We start from the raw sequence: 27,346 nt of genomic DNA, 5'->3' as shown, positions 1-27,346 counted from the left end.
CATTTGAAGTAGACTTCATAAAATAATCATGAGATGTTTACAAACACTGGAGAGGATTCATAATACAGATGACTAGATTGTTGGACTTTTATTTTGACAAGTTTTCGTCGTTTTGTCTTCCACATTCATGAAAGTGTTGGTATGAATGTTGAGTCATGTTTCGTGAAACAGTCATGAATGCTTCATGTGCAGTTCATGACAGCTGTTATGAATGTGTTATGAAAGAACCCGTCAAGTAAAGTGTTACCACTATTTCTAAGCTCCCGCCGGGTTTCGGAGAACAGCTGACAGGTCGAAATCAGCTCTGAGACAATCGCTCACACTCGGTATCATGTTTCAACACATTTAAAGTCAATATCACACCGGAATTCTCCTTTAATTCCAGTAGTCACTGGCTCGTATATCAAAAAGATAGGTAGGTGACATGGCTGAACTTCTTCTGCCGTTGGTTGCTCAATCTCTGTTTGAAACTGAGGACAAGGTCGGTCAAATTGAACAGGCACACACATGACATGTTGGTGGGATTGTGTGTGTGTGTGTGTGTGTGTGTGTGTGTGTGTGTGTTATAGGAAGCATGTTTATTTGGAAGAGACAATGTTTCCTATACCCTTGAACCTGTAAACTCATAGATTTGATTGCTGAACTGCTTTAATCTACTGGATTATTCAAGAGATTTGTAACTTGACTTGTAAAGTGGAATCAAATAAAGTATATAAAATGTGTGTGTGTGTGTGTGTGTGTGTGTGTGTGTGTGTGTCGGCTCTGTCTGTGTGCAGGTGTGTGTATACAGTACGCAACAGCCACTGGTTATCAACTCAGGGAGACTTGCAAATGTAGCACTGAGCTGGAGTGGACGAGCATACCTTCACACTGCCTGCTGCCCTGGTCCCTCACAAAGCCAGGCTTGCACTGGCAAATTGCATTGGTGTTTGTCTGATTGCAAACGGCCTCCTCGCCACACGGATTGGTCCTCTTCCCGCACAGATCTCCGCTTGAGACTGCAAGGCAAAGGGAAAGCGGTGGGTGGGGGGTGTATGTGCTGGGCTGGGTGGGGTGGGGTGGGGTGGGTAATGGAGGAGAGGAGGAAGGGGTGGGGGGGGGGGGGACTTTGATAGCCGGAAACAGAGAAACATGCTCTCCCCCCAGCCTCTATCAGTGAGGGGCCTACACCGCTGCTTTGATGCCTCGCGCCAAGTACAAAGCGAATGCAAATGGAATATTTATCTGCGCGTGGAAAGGAGGAAAGAACGGTGGAAAAAAACAACAAGAGCGAGAGGGGTGGGGGGAATCGGGAGAAATACAGACGCCGAGTTTGAGTGAACGCAGCGGAGTGATGTGGCAGAGTGGTGGGTGATGGGGAGAGTGATTTATTCACACAGGCAGCTCGGTGGGAAATGTGCTGGAAATAACGTTTTTTTTTTTTTTTCCAGACTGCGGACTGTTTGAGTCTGTTTGTGAATGTTGTGCGTGTACACAAACTTACACACACATTTATGAGTTGTAGTTAACCACCCTCCCACACACACCCACAAACACAAAGTCAGAGAGACACAGACACACACACACACACACACACTGTACACACATAAGCATACACATTTTTGAGTTGTAGTCAAACACCCTCCCACACACACACACACACACACACACACACACACACACACACATTTATGAGTTGTAGGCAAACACCCTCCAACACCTCACACACACACACACACTCCGACTTACTGGCTTTGCAGTCTCTTTCGTCTGATCCATCTCCACAGTCATCAAACAGATCACACTGAATCTGCAAGGGGACACAGTGCTGGTTCGCGCACGTAAACTCCGTCTTTCCACACGGCTTGGGGCGGCCCGATATCACCTCTGAGTTTTGGCCAGTACAGGACATCCAAAGTCCGATATCCAACACAGGAGCCAGCCCGTGTGCCACATCAAAAAGAAAACCCATCCAACAGCCAAGCGTCCAGGCCAAATCCGTCCACAAAGTCAAAAGGCAGGAAAAAAGGAAACTGGTCAGCAAATGACATCAACAAACAAACAAACAAACAAACAAACAAACAAACAAACAGATAAACTAATATTTAAAAAAAAATACAACTGAAGCTCAGCATGTCGAGAGTAACTTTTCAGCCTTCAGTAATTAGCACCGAGCTCGTTATACAATCCAATCCTTGAACCTCACGCCAGGCCACAAACTTTTCTCCGCTTTCAACGTTTTCGTGTCTCGCTCACCACATTCGTCCTCGTCGGAGTTGTCGCCGCAGTCGTCCACTTTGTTGCAGACCTGGTCCAGACGCAGGCACACCCGTCCGTTCCTGCACTTGTAAGGCCTGGTAGGGGGGCACGGAAGTTTGGCTGGAGCGGGAACACAAGCACAACACGGAACACGTCTCATCGCCGATCAAAAAGAGCCGAGACACAAATGCGCGACGATTATAAATAAACTCATCGAAACGATCACCCCTCGGGTTGCAAGTGGCACGCTCTACGGGCCTGGCTGTCAGTGCCAAAAGATTTAAGTTCTCATTAAGTGATCTTTTAGAGCCAGTGCGTGAAGTATGTCATTTAAGTGCTAATTGTCGGCAATTATCTATTTTTTTCCCCCTCTCCGATGTTACAAAGTTTATAATTGCCGCTCGGAGCTCTCACCGCACATGTCCGGGCTCTCGTCGGAGTTGTCTCCGCAGTCGTCTTCTCCGTCACACACCCATGCGTGCAGCTTACACAACGTGTTGTTACAAATGAACTCGTCCGGCCGGCAGAAGAAAGCACCTGAAATTGCATGTGTTGGGGGAAGGCAGAGAAAAAAAGAAGAAGCTTTTCACATCTCTGGCAAAATGAAACGAATAAGACATCAAATATACTTTTATTTTTTTTTTCTGTTTCATGTCTGCTAGATAACGACTTCATGGCTCATAGCTCAAGGTTAGGGGTGATTGGGAAATAAAGTAGGTGTATTCCAATGATTGAAAGTCTTTGAATGTTTTTTCCCCTTGTTCTGATACTCTGAAAGTCATTTATGAAACATGAATAAAGAAAAGTAATTTTCATCCAGATCTGATTTCCTCTCTATCCTGGAAGCCCTGCGTTCACATACAAAAGCGTGCACTGAGAACAAATGTGTTTGAGGAAGACATTTCTTGATTTTCCCCATGAGACGATAACCCATAACACCAATACAACACAGCAAATGTACACCCCAATCAGTGTTTAATTGTACTGGTAAAATACCCTGCTCGCAGTTTTCCTCGTCACTGTGATCCACGCAGTCGTAGACGTCATCGCAGCGCCACCTCTTCGGAATACAGTGGGCATGATTCCGACACAGGAACTCGTCCTCCTTGCACTCCTTCACGCAATCCGTCTGTTTGTTTTTTTTTTCCCCACACACACAACAACAAACATCAAACGACCCCACTCTGCGCCCAGACCAGTGTAGCGCGCCGCGCAGCACACTGGCCCACATAATGATGTCTCCATGGAGACACGCTAGATGGAACAACGTCCTTTTAACTAACACAGAACGAGAACAAACATGACACATATGAAATGCAGAAACAGTTTTGCCTGCATTTTACTCCTGTTGAAATATGAATAGCTAAAACGGTCTAATACAGGCCTTAAATAATACATTCTCAGTTAACATTAGCAGCCTAACCAAGCCTAGTTCTAAGTGCCCTAGTTCTCAGTTATCAAAATAATATGATTTTAGTAAGCTTATTTAAAAGCATACATGCACTGATATAGCAGCTCTATGAGTCTATGCAGGATATAGGATACACTCTTAGAAAAAAAGGTGCTATATAAAACCAAAAACAATGTTTCATATAAGGCACTCCTAAATGGCTCTTTGAACCATTTTGAAGGGTCCACCAAAGGAACCCCTTAGGGTTCTTAAACACATGCATGGTTCTATATAGCACCCCGAGATCCCTTCTTTTAAGAGTGTACTTCTATCTTTTATCCTTCAATGTCATGTTCTGTGTTTCCCTGCTACACTGCTGTAGACTGCTGTTGAGGTAAGATAAAGGGTGAGGCATGACACACGTCAGCCACTGACCTCGTCAGATCCGTCCAGACAGTTGTCATGTCCGTCACACCGCAGGCTGGCCAGCACACACCCCCCACTGGCACACACGTACTCGTTCAGGGAACAGGAGGGAACCACTGGCCCAGGGAACAGACAGAGAGCAAACACAGGGAGCGTCAGAACACAATGACACACACACACACACACACACACACACACACACACACACACACTGCTAGTGCTACTTCATATCGTAATATATACTTTTATGTGAATAAATGTACTTATTTCACATTGTATCTACAATAAATGTGTGTTTTAAAAGGAAAGACAAATAGAGTCTTACATCAAATTGCGTCACATACATATACAGAATGACATGATTTCTCTACAAAGGCAAGGCTCATTAATATATATATATATATATATATATATATATATATATATATATATACAGTATATATACATAAATATTAATATTTCATACACAGAGGTCATTCTACTAATGTGCTGTGCATAAACGAAAGCAAAGAATAGTACTCAATAAACACATGAGAGAGAAAGAACTAAATAAGAACTAAACCATTTTGTAGTAAATGACATAAAATAGAACATTCACTTTTAAGTGGAATAACTAAAATATATTAAAAACAGAGTACATTTGAAGTGGAAGTGCATTGATCAGTCAGCAAAAGACAGTTCAGTCGTGATTTGAAATTAGCAACAGTTGGGACATGATTGGTTGGTTCCAGAGCTGTGCTGCAAACTCTGTGCATCAAGTTTAGCTTCAATCTCTTTTTATCTGGAGGCTACAGATGTTGGGTTGGCAAATGTGCTTGTGTTCAGTCTAATTTGATCAACTTTCCATTTGAAATAAGATCCAAACTCATTACATGTATTAGTTGAGATTTCAGGTCCTAACTGCAGTGTACAGGGATTTGTTAACTTCTCCACAGTTACAATTAGCACACAAGTGTTATTTATACTTCTTCTGATGCTGAAAAAGAAAAGGCATGGTCTTGCTTCGCATATTTCAAAGTTATATGCGCAAAGCATCTCTTTATGGATTTCACAGTGGATTGAAAGTTTGTATTTGCACCATTTAATTTCTTCCTACACTCTTTTTAGGATTTTAACCGCTGGATTTTGTTTCCATGGTGCTTTCTGTTTGTCTGTGCCTGTCTTGAATTTCAATGAAGCTCAATGTCATCCATAATATTTGCAATTTTGAATCAAAATCATCCAGTAAATCGTGTGCTGAGTCTGACTGTTGACTTCGGGTCTGTGAAAGTGATTGCTCAAACAGAGGACTTGTGTGACCATTTATGATTCTCCTTCTTACCATCGTAGATCTGTTCGGAATATTTTGGGGGCATATAAGGCACATCAAAGAACACATATAAAGCAATGTGTATGAATGCATGCAATTCTATCATATTTTATATTCTACTGTACTATATTCTATTCTATTCTATTCTATTGCTCTCCTTGAAACAAAATCGTCTGAGCTGACAACATATCTCTCTTTTCCATAACTAACTTCAGAATGAGTGCACCAGTAACTAACAAAATCATTGTTTAAGAGACCAATTGTAGATAATAAATACCAGTACCGGCTGACAGGATAAGAGCTATTCTGTTTTTTTTTCGGTTTTTTACCAACTACATCAATCTTCCATTTCTCTGTGCCTCAAACAATCTTGGGTAGAATCCCGAAATCAAATCCTCTTCCTCATCAAATACACACTGACGACCTTCAGACAGAAAGGTCATTGTGTGCAAGTTGGACGTGTGCTAGCTGTCAGCCACGCTGTCAGACAGAATGAGGAAAACGTGCGTCTCGCGCGCTCTGACAGCCACTGAAGGTAAGACTCCTATAGAGGGGCCTCCCTAGCCTAACGTTCAGCCTTGATAACGCGCGCGGCCACTCAGGAGTTCTCCGAAGTGAGCTAGCTGATGAACAGCAACTTCAGACTTCTCTCCTTGTTAGCATACGGCGGGAAGAAGGGTTAGGGAGACTGCCAAGGCTAATTCGGCTCTCGGATGTGGCTGGAAACTTCTGGAGTCTCTTTTTCCTCTTCCTCGTTTCTCGGCACTCATTACAGGAGGCTGACAGAGGGAAGTCGAGAGTGTTTCCATGACTTTCGGTAAATCTCTCTGCACGCCAAAAGCACTGTTTCTCAACTCGCTGTATCACTCAAATTCATTATTCACACGTTCACACTTTCACAGGGGGCTTCTGTTCACAGACGCCATTTCATTACTCCGTCAAACTGTGCCTTCCTACTGTAGCAAGGAGAGAGGAGAGAAGATTCTAGAACGCTGCAGATTCTCTAAATGTCTGGTCAGCAGCTGGCTCTATTGATGATCATTTTGTCACAACAAAAAAGATTATTATCGACACACAAATAAAACATATATGACACATTCAAACAAACACATACAGGTGAGTCAAACTCAACAAACTCAACAGCAATGTCTGAACTTGAGTCTGTGTGGAACTCTGACTTATCTCTGTCACATGCACACACACACACACACACACACACACACACACACACACACACACACACACACACACGCACACACACACAGACAGAGACACAGACACACACGTGACCCTGCAATGTCTGAACTTGAGCCTGTGTGGAACTCTGACTTATCCACACGCACACACACACACACACACACACACACACACACACAGACACACACACTCACACACCTGTCTCTGTCTCCTGGCAGTCCTTCTCGTCCTCGCCGGTCTTGCAGTCCTCCTGGCCGTCGCAGAGCCACTTGAGGGAGATGCACAGGTTGTTGTGGCACTGGAACTGGTCCTCAGCACAGCGCGTCTCACAGTCCTTCTGCTCAACACCAGCCAGGACACAAGGACACAAGGAGACAAGGACACAAGGACACAAGGAGACAAGGAGACAAGGAGACAAGGAGACAAGGAGACCGGACGTGATTATGCCATGCGAGTGAACATTATTGATAAAAAAACCTTTAATTACATTGTTTTCAATTGGAGTCTCCTGACAGCAAGCGACGCGAGCAGCGCGATGCAACGCAATGTTTTGAGAGAACTTTTGTCACCAGTTTTCTATTTTCTCTCTGTCAGTCGCGTTGCTCTGCTATTTGGGATGAGAAATATAATGCAATAGAAGGGCATATTTAACAGATTCAGTGTAGACAGACAACGTTGACAGTCGCTCGCTCAGATTCTGTTAGGACATAGTGAGACACATACACTGTTGACCGACCGACTGAGAGACTACGTACGCAACTGAGTGAAAGGATAACTGATTGATTAATTGATTGATTGATCGGTTGATTGCTTATTCTAATTATTCTGCCATTGTTAGTGCAATCATCTAGCAAATAATTATCACTATAATAATATATAGTAAGAGACACATACACTGTTGACCGACTGACTGAGAGACGAAGTATGAAACTGAGTGAAAGGGCAGCTGATTGATTAATTGATTGATTGATCGATTGATTATTCTAATTAGTCTGCCATTGTCAGCGCAATCATCTAAGAAATAATCATCACTGTATAAATATGATCCTCGGGCTGCCTGAGAGCAAACAGAAAGCAAAAGGGTGGTCATCCTACTTGGTATGCGTTCTATATCACTCAATTACGATAGCGATAAGACAGCGTCCATATGTGTGCTTTAGAGTCTGCCCGGCGCTTTCTGCTGCCCTAAGCTCTGGATTGTCCATTCAGCAGATGCTTTTATCTAAAGTAACCCAGCATGTGATGCAGATACATATATATTTTATGAGCGACTGAGCTCCCGGGGGAATTGACTCGGATGACCTTGGCGTTACGATTGGCGCGGCGAACACCAGTAGGGTGGCCTGAGTGATTTTCATGGAAACGCGGTGGCAAAAAAAAAAACTGCCTGAATCAGTTTTGACCTTTATCTTCTCCACTGCCTGAGGAGAAGTGATAAGTGCATATATCTGCATTCTGTCCAATAAAATGCTTTGGTTCCCATAACGACCCAGAGGACTCGCGTTCTACGCCTCGCGTTCTCGGCGCAGGCTGGCTGTTTATTGTCTCCGTAATAACACGGATTGCAGTCCTTGCCGCAGATCACGGCGTTTTTGTATGACAGCGCTTTGTCAGATCATGTTTAATAGGATGTCCTTGTTAATAAGGCATACGGCGGGGCTGGGATTCTACCCCCATAACTGCACAGGCAGAGAGGTAGGTCTGTGGAGAAAGTAGTGGGTGAGCTAAAGGAAAATGTCTGCCGGTGCAAACCACAAAAGCTGCATAATCCTACTTTAAATCTACGGGTCAACGGATATCAGGCTGACTCGGCAAAATATTCTTATGTCAAAAAAAAAAAAAAAAAAAAAATCTTATGGTGCAGTGTAAATCACTTTTCTTTACTTTTTGCCCACTTAGTGTAAAACTCCACTTGTTCTTAACAGTCAATGACATTGAGAGAATGTGCAATGGGACATTTTATACAAACACAACAATGTGCTTTGCCTCACTGAGCGCTATGGATGGATATTGGCTGCAGGTCAATACATACTGAATAAATACTGCCATACACTGGCATGGGTGCATCACTACTGTTTTCCTCATGAAAACATATCTAGATTATTCAACACGTTTTATTGGTGTCCATATTCCTCAGCTCAGCAAACAGATAAAACAGAGTTGTTTTTCATAACCCCCCCACCCCCCCCCACACACACACATACACACACTCACACACCACCCACATACCATTTGTCCCAGGTCGTCAAAAACAGATCCAAATGTAAACTGACCTCATCTGAATTATCGACACAGTCATAGTCGCCATCACAGCGGAAGCGTGCGGAGATGCAATCGCCGTTGGCACAGGCGAAGTCCTTATGGTTACAGGTCACTGGCTCTGTGAAACGGAGAGAGAGAGAGAGAGAGAGAGAGAGAGAGAGAGAGAGAGAGACCAGACAGCTCAGACAGCTCACCAGCAGACACAACAAACTCGACCCGCAAACATGTCCAGCTCATCAGACTGCCCCGCTGAGTAGCGGATAACAGTTGAATCTGGATGTTTGTGCCAGAAAAACATAAACGAGTAAATAAATAAATAAGTACACAAACAAACAAATAAATAAATAATCGAAGGAGCTGTTCATATTCCCCCTGAGCTTCCTACTCCTACACAGGCCCCTCTGCTGCAGAGAGAGCGCACGAGATTAACTTTCATAGTTACTTTTCTCGAGTTCAGGGAGCCCGCCACAGGGGCTGTCAAATTAAGTCTCCGCCGCCGCAGAATCATCGCCACGCTTTGAGAGACTCGGGAGTGCAAGTCCTTCAAGCCACACCAGGACGAGCCAATCACTGACAGCTCTTGACATTTCCCGGCGAAGAGCAGTGAAGATTTCAGCCGTTGTTTTTAACCTCGCCACGGAGAGATGACAGAGCAGTCATTATAAAGTTACACGGCCGAGAACGACGGCAGCGAGGAGAGGAAATGACACCATGGGGGGAAAGTTGCAGACTTTTACAAAAGTTCTAACAGGAAACAGTTTGACTAATGCTCTTCAACTTGAACATGAAGAGAAGTTCTTTATGTTTCAGATGTACTTTAATCGCAGGCTGAAAAGATAACATAAAAGGGGTTGGCAGGTAGCAGTACATACGGAAGACGCCGAAGCTTTTATTTTGTGATCGTGAAGCATTCGCTTCTCAGCCTCATTGTGTTTCTTGTTTTTAAGGGTATCAACATGTTTTGCATAAGATCCTAATGGGAGGTACAGACGGCTCTGGCCATCTTTGATCACAGAAGCTTGCTTAAAGTAAGACATAAAAAAAGATTCATGAGAGACACAAATGAAACAAATAAGACAACAGTAAGCCATCTTCAAACGGCTGGCAAGCGAGGAGAACTCGCATGCACCCACACATCCACCCACACAAACACACCCACACACACACATACACATACTGTACACAAACACACACACACACACACACACACACTACAGTAATACACACAAACACATACACACACGAGACACACACACACACACACACACTCACACATTTTCACACAAAAACACACACACACACACACACACACCTGCAAATACAAACACACACACACACACACACACACACACACACCTACACACACAAACACACAAACTCACGCACCTACACACACAAAGACACACACAAACACGCACCCCCAAACAACACAAACACACACACACTCCCACACACTCCTAATAACACAGGAGTGCAACTCACTGCAGTTCTGCTCGTCTGAGTTATCTCCACAGTCATTCTGGCTGTCGCACCTCCAGTGGTCCGGGATGCAGTTGTTGTTCTCGCAGCGGAACTCATGAGGTCCGCACGTTTTCTCATCTGCACACACGTTTGAGTTGTTTTGATCAGTGACAAATAAGCACACACACACACACACACACACCACACACACACACACACAGAAAGATACAGAGGGAGAGTTAAACTGAGAGAGCGAGAAATGAGAAAGGCCTCAAAGTGGATGAATATTAATGCTGCAATGTGACATTTGCGTGTGTGTGTGTGTATGTGTGTGTGTGTGTGTGTGTGTGTGTGTGTGTGTGTGTGTGTGTGTGTGTGTGTGTGAATGTGTGCGTGTGAGTGCGCATATGTGAGTGGGTGTGTGTGTGTGTGTGTGTATGTGTGCGTGTGAGTGCGCATATGTGAGTGGGTATGTGTGTGTGTGTGTGTATGTGAGTTTGCATATGTGAGTGCGTATGCACGTGCGCGTGTGTGTGTGTGTGTGTGTGTGTGTGTGTGTGTGTGTGTGTTCACAGGCTTCCTCAGGGGTTCCCTCCTCGCGTGTGTGTGTGTGTGTGTGTGTCTGGCACCAGGTTCAAAAAGACGCCCGTACTCTAGAGGCCCCGAGCGCCGCCACAAGATGAAATACCTGACTGTTGCCGCGGCGACAGCTCAGATCTCTGACAGAGATGTGGGACTGGAAGTTTTCCAACATCAAACAAGCCCCTCCTTCCACCTTCCCCCAACTTCCTGTGCCCAACTAGGCACACATGACATTTAGAGAATGCGTTTATTGTTCCTTATTTATTTATCCCCCCCCCCCCCCCATTATTGTTTGTTTTCATTTGCATTCAAGCTTTTTAAAGTGATTTCTGTTAGGCACAGCTCTTATGAATGTGGCTAAAATGTGTGTGTGTGTGCTGCAATAATGACCACTCCATGGACAAGCGGAGAGCATTCTCAACTCTGTGTGGAACATGTGTTCCAGATGAGAAGACATAAACGAGCAGTAAAATAAACAGCTCAACTCCTCAGAGAGAGCGAGAGTGAGAGCGAAAGCCAGAGGAAGAGAAGAGCACAACAAAATAAACACGTAAGAGACACAACAAAGAAACGCCATCTGACAGCAAGTGCCTGTTTAGATCTTCCTTAATGGCTCTCAAAGTCTCAGTCAAAGGGGTGGTGGATCCACAGGTCTCGTTTCAGAAAGTTCTGGAAGTAAAGTTAAAGTAAACCACCACATCTAGCAGCCAAAAAGCCAACAGTGTTCAAAGAGAATTGGCAGCAATTTATAAGCAATTTATAGAACACATTTTCGTGGACTTTCATGGAGTGTGAGGGCATGTGTTTACGATCAGGCTCAGGGTATTAAATTACAAACTAACTTCATTGTGTTATTAAATTAGCTTTAGTTAGACTTTTAGAGGTTAGAACCTAAGGAGAGAATCCAGGTAAGGGCCTGAATCATGGCCAACAAGGCTCTGAATCGTGGCCAGTCTCTTCATTTCTCTGTTGAAAAGTGACATTTTTTGATGAATGTTATCTGATCTTCCTCTGTCCTCTACTCTCCATCAAAATAACGGAAAAAAATTGGGAAGCCGTAGCGCTGAGCTAGCGTCATATTTTCTGCACCACTTATAGGATATGTCTGCTATCTCACAGTGGGAGACGATTCCTGTCGATGGACGTGAGGTGTGTGTGTGTGTGTGTGTGTGTGTGTGTGTGTGTGTGTGTGTGTGTAGTCTTATTGATATGCCTTAAAGACATTCTGTACACTCGCCCCGACAGCACCATGCACATACGCTAAGGCTGGGTGGTGATGATGATGCCAATCTTCCTAATCGAAGCTTGGCAGAACATGCTGTTTTCGCTCAAAGAGGCCGCGGTATTCGTTTGATTTCTCCAGAAAAAAGCAGAGTGAAGCAATGTAAAACCAGAGAGAGAGAGAGAGCAAGAGAGAGGGAGAGAGGGAGAGATAGAGAGATAGAGAGAGAGAGAGAGAGAGAGAGAGAGAGAGAGAGAGAGAGAGAGAGAGAGAGAGAGAGAAGCACTGCACTGTCCATGTAAGTTGAAAATGAAGGAAATGACCCCAGACTGGACTGATCAATATCTCCCAGTTCTAAGAGACTGCACACTCCTCTACTCCGCTACTCTGCTGCTCCGTCAGTCCCTACAACACGAGCGGACAACTCTCCGATGTTGACCTTTCAGTGGACCCTCAGCGCTCGCTTCATCATCAAAAAGCGCCGGTCCCTCAGTCATGGGTTCAGACGGCTATGCGAGGCTCCTCCATGGCTTCTTGGGTGTGCTCCTCTCTCTCTCTCTCTCTCTCCCTCTCTCTGTCTCTCTCTCTCTCCCTCTCTCTTGCTCTCTCTTGCTCTCTCTCTCTGGTTTTACATTGCTTCACTCTGCTCTTTGCTGGATGAAGAAGCAAGGGCCCTGCTGCTGCTTCAGGCCTGGCTTTCATTAGCCAATGAGTGGAGTGCATCTGAGGCTCTGTGGCTCACTAGACCACATGTAAACACCCGGGTCGTTCACATCTCTTTCACTGCTCTTCTATCTCTTCTTCTCTTCTCCTCCTCTCTCTCTCTTCTTCTCCTCTCGCTCTGTCTCTCTCTCTGTCTCTCTCTCTCTGGCAATCAGCTGTGGCGGGCGAGAGAGCGACTCAAGTGGCTCTCAGAAGTAAGGCGGAATAGATTAGAGGAACAGAGTCACAGGCCATGACGAGAACGGCTGGCCGATGTAGAAGCAATGTGCGTGTGTGTGACTGTGTGTGTGTGTGTGTGTGTGTGTGTGTGTGTGTGTGTGTGTGTGTGTGTGTGTGTGTGTGTGTGTGTGTGTGTGTGTGTGTGTGCTTGCATGCTCACGCGTGTGTGTCTTTCTGTCTGTTTTCATGTGTGTGTGTGTGTGTGTGTGTGTGTGTGTGTGTGTGTGTGTGTGTGTGTGTGTGTGTGTGTGTGTGTGTGCGCGCATAGACAGTGAGTGAGGTCTGTCAGGCAATGGAAGACAGCTGGATAGGGCTGAAGGATGGGGATTTGTTACAGGCCAATGGAAATAAAACAGGAGAGAATGGGGAGGAGAAGTGCCTTCACTCAGGAATGATAGGAGGACAGACTGCAAGAGAGAAACAGAGAGAGAGAGAAAGAGAGAAAGAGAGGGGGAGAAAGAAAGAAAGACCCGAGGAAAGATGGATAACGAGAAAGAAGACTGAAAGATTGTTGGGTAAGAAAGAAAGTAAAAAGAAATAAGTGTATTTTTGCTCAGCATCAGTAAAAAGCCATTGTGAAGGACACACACAGAGAGAGGGAAGGGATGAAGGAGGGAGGAAAAAAAGACGATAATGGTTAAAGGAGGAGAGAGATGTTGAAAATCCCCCCTTATCTTTGCCGGCCGAGGCCACCGTGGGGCACCAGCTGTGACATTGGTGGCCTGAGTGGCTGTGTGATTGGTGCCTAAGGCGTGAGCTTAAACGGCTAGCCGGCTGGATGACCGGCGGTGACCGGTGTTGACCGGCGGTCGGAGCGCTGACTCACCGCAGTTGGCCTCGTCGGAGCCGTCGGCGCAGTCCGGGTCCTCGTCACACACCCACAGCTTGGAGATGCAGTGCATGGTGGTCTTGCACTGGAACTGGTCGGGGGAGCAGGTGCTCTCAGCTGGAGGGAAGAGATGGGGGGAGAGGTAAATATACTGTACACATAGACACAACACAGACACACACACAGACACAAACACACACACAGACACACACACAGACACACACACACAGACACACACACACAGACACACAGATACACACACAGACTCACAAACAGCCAGACACAGTTCAAGTTCAACGTTTATTGTCATGTACTTAACTAATACTTATGAAAAAGCATTTTTAAGTAATGAAATTCCTTTTCACAGACAGACAGACAGACAGACAGACACACACAGACAGACAGACACACACACACAGACAGACAGACACACAAGCACAGAAACACACACATAAAAGAGTTAATCTATATCGTTACAGGAATGTATGTACACTGTACAATCCGTGCTCTGGAAAAGGGATACACTTTCAAAATGCAACATTTTGTAAAGGGTAGCGCAGCGTTCCTATTAGGACATCGTCAGCAGTCGGGTCTCAGACAGGAGATGAAAAGAGGATCAGATCTGGAGGGGGGGGGGGGGGGGGGGGTTAGGGCCTCTGTCAGGGCTGTCCAATTGCACCGGCGAGCATCAGCAGGCAAAACGGCGGCCTCGGATGAAACGACTTCATCAGATCTCCCTTCTGAGATCGCTTGGCCTGACAGCTGACGCTGCCCTAAGATGGCATGTCCTAATACTCCGCATGAAGGTTGAAATATTGCATCAATAAAGTTCCCCCTTCTTTTGGAGGTGAGGGCGGTGCTAGTTCATTCTGCGGACGTTCCTCATGAGTACCTGTGCCCTCCTCTACCTCCTGCCACCTGTGCTCTCCTCCCTCGTCTACATGATGGACGCACATATTCCGTGTCATACTGACTGAGCCATCTGAGAGCGTAACAGTAGTAGCCATGTGGAACTGTTGGACTCATTCCCCTCACACAAAATGCTAATGTTCTTCACTTATCATTTGAAAAAACAAATGTCATTTCAAACACTTTGAGGCAGTCCGCTACACCTTGACATTTTTAAATTTTTCCTCTAACTAAAAACATCTAAAATAAAGTGGCACATTATGGTTATACTGTACTGTATAAGATCCTTCTGTTTCATTCATATTGTAGAAGACCTCAACGATAATGATATGAGGGTAAAGTGGATGCATCGTATACTGGAATATACCAACTTCATTCACACAAGCTGTATTCCACACTACATGTTCTGCTTCCTCATACAGTAATTTCCCGCATACTGTATAAGCCATATTGTGTGTAAGCCGCAGGACAGTGCTTTATGCAAGTTAAAAGAAACAAAACCATATTAAACACCATATTAACTGTCCCCTGTATTAACCTAGCTCATAGCTGAAGAAATTTTGCAAGATCAATGTATAAGCCGCGGCTAATAGTCAGGAAATTACGGTACTACACAGTGCACTCTTTTGGTTCTTCACTAGTAAGAGTTTTAAAGCCTCTGAAGCCCCTGACTTGAATCATTACTCTGCAGGGCCAGAAAGAAAGACATATCAAAAGCTGGGTCATAGCTGGCACCATCACAACCAAAACGCTGGTTATTTCCACACACACAAAAAAAACAACAACAACAAAGTTCAATCGCTGAAACTAGGCTTTAAAGGTGATTTTTTTTCTCTTCTTTTGTTTTGGAAGATGAGCGTTTGAGTTTGAAACGCCCCTGGGTCACCCCTTGCTTCAATTATAATTCCCCCTATCCAAAACCTGCGTTGCTCCACCGACAGCACTCTTAACAAACACTCAAATCTCGTCTCGAAAAGCCTGGGCCGTCTACGTAACCGCAGACGCCTTCCCACAGCACCCTTCACGGCCGTGAGACGAGCGGCATGGATCCCAACTGTCGACAACCAAAAGGCTCCTGTCTGTCAGAGGCATTAAGTCTTTGCGGTGAAGGAGAGAGCGCAGTGAGTCTGAGGAGGAGAGAAAGAGAGAAAGAAAGAGAGAGAGAGGGGGAAAGAGAGAAAGAGAGAGATTTCCCCTCCCCTCTCCTCCCCAATCCCTCACTTTTGTCTCCTCCTGCGCCTCCCTCTCCTCCTCTTCAATGACACATAATGCTCCTCTACTCAGAGGAAATAGTCAACGCGGCGTTTCAGAATACCAAATCAGCTTGTGCTGGGGGAATGATTTCAGCTACCAGTCAAGTGGGAGTCATACTCAGAGAGAGAGAGAGAGAGAGAGAGAGAGAGAGAGAGAGAGAGAGAGAGAGATAGTGTGTATGTGAGAGAGAGAGGGGGGAGGGAGAGAGAGAGAAAGAGAGGGGGAGAGGTGAGGGGAGTGTTTTTTTTAAGATCTGTCAGTCAGTGTTATTGAAATTCGCTGGAGGACATGCACTAGGAGAAGAGAAGTAAAAGAAAGAGAGAGAGGGAGGGATGGAAGGATAGAGCGAGAGAGAGGGAGAGAGAGATGGAGGGATAGAGACAGAGAGAGAAAGAGATAGAGAGACAGAGGGAGACAGACGAAGACCTAAAAAAGAGCTCTGTTCTCGATCGTGCTGTCACAGCACCTGTCACCTTCACCAACGAGGCCCTTTTGCATTGTGCCTATGTTTAACTGTAACTACAGACTAAGAGAGCGACAGAGGGAGAGAGGGAGGGAGGGAGCGGGGGGAGGAAGAGACAGGGAGAGAGGGAGGAAGAGACAGGGAGAGAGGGAGAGAAGGAGAAAGAGACAGATAGAGAGAAGGAGAGAGAGCGGAAGGGAGGAGGAGACAGAGGGAGGGAGGGAGGGATGGAGGAAGGGAGGGGGCGTCAGAAGAAAAAGGTGTTCTTACGACAGTCGGTCTCGTCCTCTCCGTCTCCACAGTCGTCCTGGCCGTTGCAGCGCAGGTTGAGCGGGATGCACTTCTGTTTCCGCGCGCACTTGAACTGCCCCGACAGGCAGATATACGTGTCTGCCAACCCAGGGAAGAGTGGGGAAAACTTAGTATTAACTTCAGTATTAACATTATTTAAAACAATGCATATCAACAGCTCCAAAACTACAACATACATTCAACCATAGCATAGGGTCTGAAATCCGCAATAATTATTCATTGTTCATTATTCATTAGCTGTTTAAATGAGCCAGTTTGCTCTTCTCAAATATTACAAATATATAACACAATATATATATTACAATATTAAACATATTCCATAATGCACTTTGTATTACACGCACATAAAAAGACTTGACGCATTGAGCCCTTTTTCCCCAGAGACAAGATGTTGAGGTCTAAATGGCCTTCTTATTGCCATTACGCACCTGCCACTGCATTAATCAGTGGGGCAGTGGAAATGTGCGCTGACTTCAATACATCCCCACGGCTACTGTCGGATGACAGAATGGGCCGTAATCTTTTTCTGATGTTCCTAAAGTGGTTATCGATTGCGGGGCGTGGGGGGCAACGCTAACAGTTATGAATTATCGAGCATTTGGAGAAAACAACCGTAAAACTTGTTGACTTGTTACGGATGAGAATGCTGGTTAGAGCCATGGCTTGTCTGTGTGGCGTATTTGATGGGTGGTGAATTACGAGAGACGGAGGGAGAGAGAGAGAGAAAGAGTGGGGGAGGGAGAGAGAGAAAGAGTGGGGGAGGGAGAGAGAGGGGGGGGAAGAAATAGGATGTGTGGCAGTATTGCATAGCAGGGGGAAGAGAGGCTATAGTGCAGTATATGAAAGAGAGGAAAAGAAAGACAGAAAGAAAGAAAGAAAGAAAGAAAGAAAGAAAGAAAGAAAGAAAGAAAGAATCAATATTAATGTACGATGTGAATAAATAAATAAATACTAACATAGAGTTGACAGCCAAGATGTTATACTCTCGCTGCTCTAGCATGTTTATAGCTTTGGCAGCAATGACTTTATCCATGCCAAGAAAGCCTCAATTGATCTGATTTGATTTGAAACAGAGTGACAGAGAAAGAGAGTGAAGGAGAGATATGATAGACAGACAGAGGAAGAGAGTGAAGGAGAGAAATGATAGACAGACAGAGAAAGAGAGTGAAGGAGAGATATGATAGACAGACAGAGACATATGGCACGTCTCTCTCTTCTCCTGCTTACCACAGTTGGCTTCGTCCGAGTTGTCGCCGCAGTCGTTCTCGCCGTCGCAGATGAAGGGCGGGAGGGCGCAGAGACCCGTGCCGCACTGGAAGCGCCCCGGCTGACATTTAAACTCCGCTGTGTACGAGAACACGACAACAAATCAACACGCAGTGCTCCAGAACGCACCCCTCCTCACACACACACACACACACACACACACACACACACAACACCACCCACCACACACCCCATCACTTCACCCTAGCCCACAAGTTTTCTACAGTAGGAATAAACCGACCTCCAATTTAGTTTTTATATTTTGTTACTCACTCATCGCGGATTGATCATAGAGGATTTCGACTGAAGGGCAACTGTGTCTCTCTGGCAGCCCAAGGATGAGACGTGTGCGCCTTGCCCTTTTTCTGAATACCACCGGCTCCACTTAATAACTATCATCAAAGAAAGCCTCTCATTTTCTCCCTCTACTCACTTAGGTCCACACACTCCCATGAGTCAGGAACCAGCTTGCTTGGAACCCAGGTGCGTCAACTGGGACTGGAAGTGTGTTATTTTGCCGCTTTTTTTCTTGGTGAAAGTATGCCACTAATGAGGCTTCAGAAATGCTGCTGAAGTTAACTTCTCTCTGGTAACCTGCTGATGAGCTGATCCTCTGTTTTTCCCCCTCGTCTCTCTTCTCAAATCTGAAGCGCGTCAATAAGGAGACAATGGATGGCATTTCTAGCGTAGAGCGTTCAACACCTCTCTGATTCACATGGACGGATTATGAACCACTGGGCCCCTGGGCACAGACATGAAAAGGGCCCCCCCCCCCCCCCCCCCGCCCTAGTGAATCAGTAATAGTAGGAGGAACCAGGGGCATACAACACCCCCCCCCCCCCCCCCCCCCACACACACACACACACATACACACACACACATACACACACACAAATACACAAACACACTATAAAGATGTGCAAAATAACCACTTCTGACGAGTTTTGTGGAAATGGATTGAAGGCATCTTGTTGTGAAAAAAAACCCATGGCAATTACAAAGCATGATTATCACAGTGTGGCCCGTGTTATTTGACTGAGGGGCCGAACACAGTAGTGACTTTACACGGAGGCTTAAAGCTTGGCCTGGGCCCAGCAGGCCTGCTCAGTAATCCATCCCTGTTGATTCACACAGCACAGCATTACGGTGTACCCACACTATGCCATTTGTACTGTACCCGAGAGTGTTTGACCCCCAAAGTCCTGTTTGTTTGACCAGTGTGATCGCTCCGCGCCGCTGGGACCCATCATAAGCCCGGATCCGGTACGGGTTGTGCTTAAGATCACACCTACTGTATGCAAAAGATTCTAGAGCACAGCCACTCAACCGTGCCTGGGTACAGTTTGATACTATGCGGTGTGAGTGCGGACCAAGAACAGGGAAGAGAACCGTACTCCGGCACGGTACAGGTGACCCGTTCCAAGTGCGTATACCCTTCGTGAAGGGATGGTGATAGGAGAGATATGATAGACAGACAGAGACATCCCTCTGTACAGGTGACCCGTGCCCAGAGTGCGTACACCCTTAGTGAAGGGACTGTGATGGGGAGCGGTGGTGCTCCAGTGAGTGTGGCAATTTAATCGCAGGTGCGGTAGTGTTACTCACGGCAGTCCGCAGGCTCGTCCGAACCGTCGCCGCAGTCGTCCACGGTGTCACACTTCCACCAGAAGGGAATACACTCGTCTGTCCCACAGCGAAACTACACACACACACACACACACACACACACACACACAGACACACACACAGACACACACACAGACACACACATCCATCTGCTGGTTAGTGCCCATGTATGTGCAATGCACACTTACGCACACATGCACTGCATGTTAATCTTCCCCAGAGACAATAAATACTATTTTTCAAATTGGCTGACGTGCCTGTTAATTGAGTAGATCTGGTAGAAAAGGACCAATCACTGTTCCATATAAATGCAGTGTCAGTAACCAAAGAAACTAGCACAACGAACTGAACACATCTTGTTATTTCTAAACTGCACTGCATGTTCCCTTTGTGTGCTATCAATGCATGGCTATTGCGTTGTCTCCGCTCCATCCATTAACTCCATATATCGGGACACTTCGGCAGCCGTTATCCCTTAGATGAACATTGTCCCTGTCATATACTTTTCAATTTTCAATTTAATTTCACTTATAGAGCGCCAAAACATGACTTCTCATGGCGCTATACAGAGTGTTAAACATTCAAAGAGACATTCACATGCTTACATATTCACATTCATTTAAACATCCATACTGTAAAGTGATACATACACATACACATACATCTAAACCTGTAGACAAAGTAAAACAATAACATGTACACATAAATTCATTCAGCAGATGCTTTCAGCTAAAGTAAGTTACACTTCCAGTTCCAAGTTTCACTAAGTGTTCTCTCAGACAAATACCGATGCCATTCTGTTATTGTAAGTGCCGTGCTCTTTCGCTTGAACTATACAATTACTGATCAAACTTGGCAGAAACAGAGCCGTGCTCTTTACAATGCAACCCTCTGCACAAACTAAACAAAAGAAGAGTGCAGAACATAATGCAGCATAATTGGGGTGTTTGGCACAGTCATGTTCCAGCCTTTGCGTGTGTGTGTGTGGAGAAGTGCGGTTACATAAGATGCTCTTTGGACCTGTGTGTGTGTGTGTGTGTGTGTGGTGAGAGAGAGCGGTGTAGAGCTGTGGTCATAAGGACGAGCCATTTGCTGATAGAACAGAACAAATTCTGATTCCGAAAAACAGAAGTATCTTCAGTGAGAGGCACACACACGCGCGAGCGCGCACGCACGCACGCACGCACGCACGCACGCACACACACACACACACACACACACACACACACACACACACACACACACACACACACACACACACACACACACACACACACACACTTACAAAACCTACACCACACACTCAAAAACTCTATATTTCTCTCTACACCAATTTACACACTCACACACATAAAGAAAGACGGAGAGAGAGAGAGAGAGAGAGAGAGAGAGAGAGAGAGAGAGAGAGAGAGAGAGAGAGAGAGAGAGAGAGAGAGAGAGAGAGAGAGAGAGAGAGAGAGAGAGAGAGAGAGAGAGAGAGAGAGAGAGAGAGAGAGAGAGAGATGACACAGAAGCACAGAGGAGGTGGTGGGCTGGTGTCCGCTCCTTACCTGGCTGGCGGTGCAGTTGGACAGGCAGGTCTTGTTGTCGGCCGCCAGGTAGAAATTAGTGGGGCAGGCACACCTGTGCGCACCACCTGGAGACAGCAGGCACAGGTGGCTGCACCCTCCGTTGGCCACTTGGCACTGGTGCTTCTGAACTGTGGACAGCAGGAGAGAAAACACACACACACACACACATCAACAAACAAACAAATAAATAAACAAACAAACAAATAACACCTAATATGGCTCTTCGTCTTCATGGCTTCCACTGACAGCAGTGCATTGCAAACTGATGTGTAGAGAACTTTTGTTGTTTTGTTGTTATAATCATACTTTTGCTGAGAAGAACAGAAATCAAATGTTTGCTCCACTGTAAGGTTTATGATCACTCTTATGAAGCAATATCATATACTGTAGAAAGTCCCATCAACAGCTTCACAATGAGTTCATTTACATGCACACTAAAAAAAATGATTACTGGCAAATATCGAGTCACTGGAATAATCCGTTTAAAGTGTATGTGTCTCGAAGAAATCAGAGTAGACAGAAGCCTAGGAGTGCTACAAATTTTTAATAAACCAATAACGGTAGAAAACCGATAATGAATATCGCTTCATTCCATTTACCTGAGCACTCGAATAAGCAGATAACTACAAAAACCCAATAATAATAATAATTGTTTGGTGCACGTAAATGCGTTCATTGACACTTTAGCCCATCAGAAACTGTGGGATATTAAGCACACATAAGACTCCATGCGGTGCCTGCGGCATACTTAACGTAGAGGGGCGACTACCTTCGGGCTGGCGCAGTGGGTGGTACACCGTTATGGACTCGATGGCCTGCCAGGAGTTGAGCAGCTCGATGCCGTGCTCGCCCGTGGTCTTGTGCGCGCGCCGCAGCGACTTGGACTTGCCGTCCGTCCAGTAGATGAAGTCCTCGAACAGGGTCAAGCCCATCACCGTCTGGATGTGCTCGTGGGGGACTGTGGGAGGGGGAGAGCATGTGTGTGTGAGGTGTAGAATAAGATGATGATGATGGTGCTTTTATGTCTGTTTTTATGGTGGTGCTGTGCAATTTCTTTCTACACTGCACTTCCTGAAGTGTTTTTTTTTTTTTTTTTGGAATGACAATAAAAAAAATCTTCAATCTTGAAAGAAACATGTTTGCAGATTTGCAGATCCAACGGTGACTCATATTTCCGTCTACCTGTTTGCCAAATGGTTCTCTCTCTCTCCGTTTCTCCCTCTCCCTCTCTCTCTCTCTCTGTATCTCTCTCCCTCTGTCTCTCTCTCTGTCTGTCTGTCTGTATCTCTTTATCTCTCTCTCTCTGCATTTGACTATTTTGTGCCAACTGATTAACAACAACAACAACAACAGCCACAGTATATCTTAACTTATTTAAAGTCTCAACAATATGCTTGTTTCCTACCACAGGTTACAAATGAGCAAACGAGCAACCAAACTGAAATCATGAAATCAAAAATATTTCTATAAAAGACAGAAAAACCCAATAAACATTTGATCACAAAAAAAATGAAATCAAAAATCGGACATGTGCCTCAAGGGCGAGGAAAAAAAGAGAAAGAAAAAAAAGACGGAACGGAAAGGAAACCAGGCGTGATCTCTGAAACATGATCTATATTTACCCTTGTGCCGGTGCGTTCCGTCCATGTTTGCGAAAAGAATGTGGCTGTCGTCGGCCCAGTAGAGCCTCTTGTTGGTGTAGTCGATGGCCAGGGCGGTGGGGCTATAGATCTCCTTGTCGATGATGACCACCTGTCCACTTCCATCCATGCCCACTCGTCCGATGTGCGAGTTTTCGCAACAGTCGATCCAAAACACATACCTGCCCACAATGGTGTGTGAAGAGATAGAGTGAGAGAGGGAGAGAGAGAGAGTGAGAGAATGTGCGTGAGAGAGAGAGAGAAAAAGAGAAAGAATGATTAAAAACCTCACACGGTCTCACCCTGGCGGAGAATACAGGCTGGATACAGAGTTTCACAAATGGAAATCGATAGGTGCAAAAGTGGACAGGAATTGACCAGTCTTGCGGCAACTAACAGCCATCCTCTCCTCGGCACGTCACTCCTAGCTGGTTATCCGGCAGACAGAAATCCTCAGTCTATTCTGGCAGCCAAGAGGCAGTCGAGACCTCCATCCCCCACCTCTTATAAAATCACAATTTTATGAGTGACTAGACTTGAGTCACTGAATGTTTCCACTCCTGTGTTTCTAAACGATATACGCACGCATGGCTCCTATAGTATAGGATAAAGGATTATCCTATGTGGCTGAGGGCCTCTGCCTTTGGGCCAGGTTTTAATAGCCTCACTGACAAGCAATTTAAATTCAGCTGGACGGTGAGCATGTACATTATTAGTTTTCGCTTCATTACTTATTTACTGTTTTGGGGTTATTTTCTCTCCTTTGCACATGCATTCAGCAGGAAAATCAAAAAATAGATTAGATTAGTAGGTAGATCGAATGCCCTGTTTAATATGCGGCATCATAACATTGGTGGCCCTGTTAATATTGAGGTACCTATAGCGCACTAACATAAGGGAGAACAGTAATACACGGACATACCCTAAGGTGACCAGATGTCCAAGACCGAAACCGGGGACATAATCCCAAAAGTTTGGAAAAAACGGAGACATTAAGTTTGACTATCAATCTGATTGAAATACATACAAGTTTTATCTAAAAAAAATATTTAAAAAAAAAAAAACAGGGATGTAGGCAGTTTTTCTGTATTTTCTCGGGGACAGGCAACCAAAAACCGGGACTGTCCCCTGAAACCGGGGGCGTCTGGTCACCCTAACATACCCGATCTGTGAGTCCAAGGCGATGTCGGTGGGGTTTTTCATCCCAGCACTGACCAGCACGGTGGGGTACAGGCCGTTGGACTTGGACACCTCCAGGGTCTTCCTCTCGACGTCACACCAGTACAGGTTCTTCCCGATCCAGTCCACCGCCAACGAGCTGGGCACCGCCGTCCTGTGAACAATCTACCCGGATAATTGGAGGTGTTTAAAAGCGGGAGAAAAAACACCAGAGGACTTTTCTTTTTTTTATCAGCTGGCTAGCGGCCAGCAAACAGCCTCCAATTAGATTCACCCGAAACATTTAGCTTAGCGGTAGCCTGTATGGAGGCAGATAGGGGAATAAAACAAACGATATAATGAGGTGGTGAAATTAGGAGCAGGCATACTTTTAGCCGTGGCCAAGAACATGAAAACCAAGTTGAGTCGATCACCGAGAGACGCGTTGCCAAGAGAGGTGCCCCGTAACCTGAATTGTGGTCTCTTAGCGCCTGTTGTGTGAACAGCTATTCTCTTCTGATCTGACGGTGCTTTTTTGACTCCGACAGACCTTATCTGGCAAACCCTAATGGGCCAGCTGGCACAGAGAAAACACTTCCCTCAATATTGCTAAATGATAGCGGAAGGGGTACAATAAATACATAGATAAATAAATAAATAAATAAATAACTAATGTGAAAGAACAACAAGCACGCAAATGCCTCCTTGAGGGAGATACCACGTGCTCTAATCTGAGGTCTTCCCTCCTCCCGTGACTGAATTCAGTGCGGCGCAGTATCGCGTGCCAGCTCAGTGCTGCTACGCATCCTCCACGGACGTTTCAGACTAAGCTCCGCGTCTGATTCCCCCACTCAAATGTCACAGATCGAGGGGACACTCCCCAAATCGCAGGCTACCCGTCACCCCTCCTCCCCCCCCCCCCCCCCCCCCCCCACACACTTCCCTGGAAGCAGGATGACTCTGATTATCATTCTGAGTGGAGCAGTGTGGTGGCTCTCTGGTATGCTGGAGCTCTCTCCATGCATTGATTCAAGGGATTGCCTTCTGCGGAAATGAAGGTTAACTCATTTAAAATGTCAACATTTGAATACATCAGCACGTAAGAAGACTTGATGAATCCAAAAGCATATCAGAGTCAATCAGCACACTCTCTTCGTCTCACTGACTGAGCTGAGGAGGGGGGGGAGGGGGATACAAAAATGCCTGCAGCGTGGAGGGTGGGATTAGGCTTCAGTAAATTAAGGTTTCCCAGAATGGCCTTCATCAGAATTGGTAAGGGTTCAAATTTATATTCAAAGTCCTGTTACAACACGCACTAATTGTCATATCCAATTGAGAAAGACAAACAAAAAGTGTTTTTCAAATCTTTTTGTCATTTCTCAGTACTCAGAAGACCTTTCTATAGGCTACAGAGATCCTGCAATGATGAGGAGAAGAGATGTCATTATGCCTTGTTGTTAGCCATCCAAACAGCGGGAACATGGCATTACAAAGCTTTATTCAAAAACATCTATTTTATGTTTTTTTTTTGCCATACAAAAAAAACATTGTTACGTCCAACTGAATAAGGAGAGTGCAAAACAGATCTTAATTCTACTGTTTCCTTTCACGATTCACGCCAGAAACATCGCCTGAATGCGCCTACAGTACTTTCACCATTTTGCTCATCAATGACTTCTAATATTTTCCAATATTAAACATATGCAGCCAAGGCCTTGGTGATGACAGGCACACAGTCCAGAGGAATAATACGCTAGTGGCGTACGCTACAGGCTTGCTCAGAGCAATAGTTTATTATGTTAAGTTCAGAGGAAGGGGAATATGTTCGGAATATATTCATCAACAGTTCAAACGCAGAATGACGGAGAGGGGTACATAGTGTCAAGGCATGAGAATCAAGCGTTACTCTCCTTAAGTTGATGTTTGACTACTATGCTCTATGAACTACCACACACTGCATACACTCCACAAGACAAATTCTTCAGCTCTGTCTTTATTAGAACCATTTTCACAGCTTCATTGTTTTATTAATGACTGACTTCACACTCCCCCCCCACTCTCTCTCTCTCTCTCTCTCTCACACACACACACACACACACACACACACACACACACACACACACACACACACACACACACACAGAGACACACACACACACACACACACACACACACACACACAAACACACACACACACACACACACACACCCCACAAAAAAGTAAAAAGGGAAGAGAATCATATTAATTTGCCCTTCCAGGGGCTCTTGCTGAGCTGCAGTAATGGATCCATGGGGCCGTTTGGGGTGTAATCAAGCTAAATGAGGCTTTCAGCCCCGTGCTGTACTCCAATCCTAACACCATGAGGAGAGGAGAGGAGAGGAGAGGAGAGGAGAGGAGAGGGGAGAGGAGAGGAGAGGAGAGGAGAGGAGAGGAGAGGAGAGGAGAGGAGAGGAGAGGAAAGGAGAGGAGAGGAGAGGAGAGGAGAGGAGAGGAGAGGAGAAGAGAAGAGAAGAGAAGAGAAGAGAAGAGAAGAGAGGAGAGAAGAGGGAAGGAGAGGGGAGAGGGGAGGAGAGGAGAGGAGCGTGGAGGAGAGAAGAGGAGAGGAAAGGAAAGGAGAGAGGAAGGGAGAGGAGAGGAGAGGACAGGAGAGAACAGGAGAGGAGAGGAGAGCCTGGCCCAGCAGTGGCTCTGCGTTTACATGCTTCGGAGGCCTGTGACTGGCCAGCGCTGGGCAACTGTACCTATGGCAACAGGAGCATGATTCCACAACATGTATGCATGCTAGTCTTTATGTGCGGTTTATAATTATACTGCATACTAGTAATCATTAACATTGTATATTTTGTATACATTGTGTGGTGTATTGTGTGGTGAGGTGAGAAGTTGTTGCTGAATATTGCAGAGTGTTGTTTCTGTCCAAGGGAGAAGGCGGTGGTGTTGCTGGAGTTGTGTGTCTGGGTGTGCTATTGGAGTGGTTCAATGCAGGGGTTGGGGGTCGGTGCACCCATATTTTTTATCGCTCTCCTTTTATATATAATGTAAATTATTTTTTTTTACCAAGATGTGAAACTTGTCCTTATTTGAAACACACACATTATGTAATTATTTACATTATACTAACATTTCTGATATTCATAACAGCAAACTTTATGCAGATTATAGCCTACTATTCATATTACAACTCCACTTCTTGAATTCAGCTGTCTGGTTTAAGCCTCAAAATATTGTAAACAAAGTAGCAGGCTAAGCTTATCATACTCTACTGGTTGGACTGTTCAGTTTCCCCAC

The 27,346-nt window shown here is 45.4% G+C and overlaps 1 protein-coding gene across 1 annotated transcript in view; it reads right to left on the bottom strand.

The window, feature by feature from the left end:
- LOC134078920 (low-density lipoprotein receptor-related protein 1B-like) overlaps positions 1-27,346 on the bottom strand; it is a 263,590-nt gene that overhangs the window by 43,831 nt on the left and 192,413 nt on the right. Inside the window, 17 exon segments of the mRNA XM_062535086.1 lie at positions 864-986; positions 1,717-1,866; positions 2,236-2,358; positions 2,653-2,775; positions 3,235-3,367; positions 4,064-4,170; positions 6,759-6,897; positions 8,834-8,940; positions 10,305-10,421; positions 13,856-13,975; positions 16,755-16,874; positions 18,024-18,140; positions 19,668-19,761; positions 21,239-21,387; positions 22,029-22,217; positions 22,882-23,081; positions 24,062-24,243. Of these exon segments, the coding sequence (XP_062391070.1) occupies positions 864-986; positions 1,717-1,866; positions 2,236-2,358; positions 2,653-2,775; positions 3,235-3,367; positions 4,064-4,170; positions 6,759-6,897; positions 8,834-8,940; positions 10,305-10,421; positions 13,856-13,975; positions 16,755-16,874; positions 18,024-18,140; positions 19,668-19,761; positions 21,239-21,387; positions 22,029-22,217; positions 22,882-23,081; positions 24,062-24,243 (2,293 nt within the window).

The sequence above is a fragment of the Sardina pilchardus genome, chromosome 4 (genome assembly GCF_963854185.1).
Source record: "Sardina pilchardus chromosome 4, fSarPil1.1, whole genome shotgun sequence".
Taxonomy (NCBI): Eukaryota; Metazoa; Chordata; class Actinopteri; order Clupeiformes; family Clupeidae; genus Sardina; species Sardina pilchardus.
This window is presented reverse-complemented; position numbering and strand designations above follow the sequence as displayed.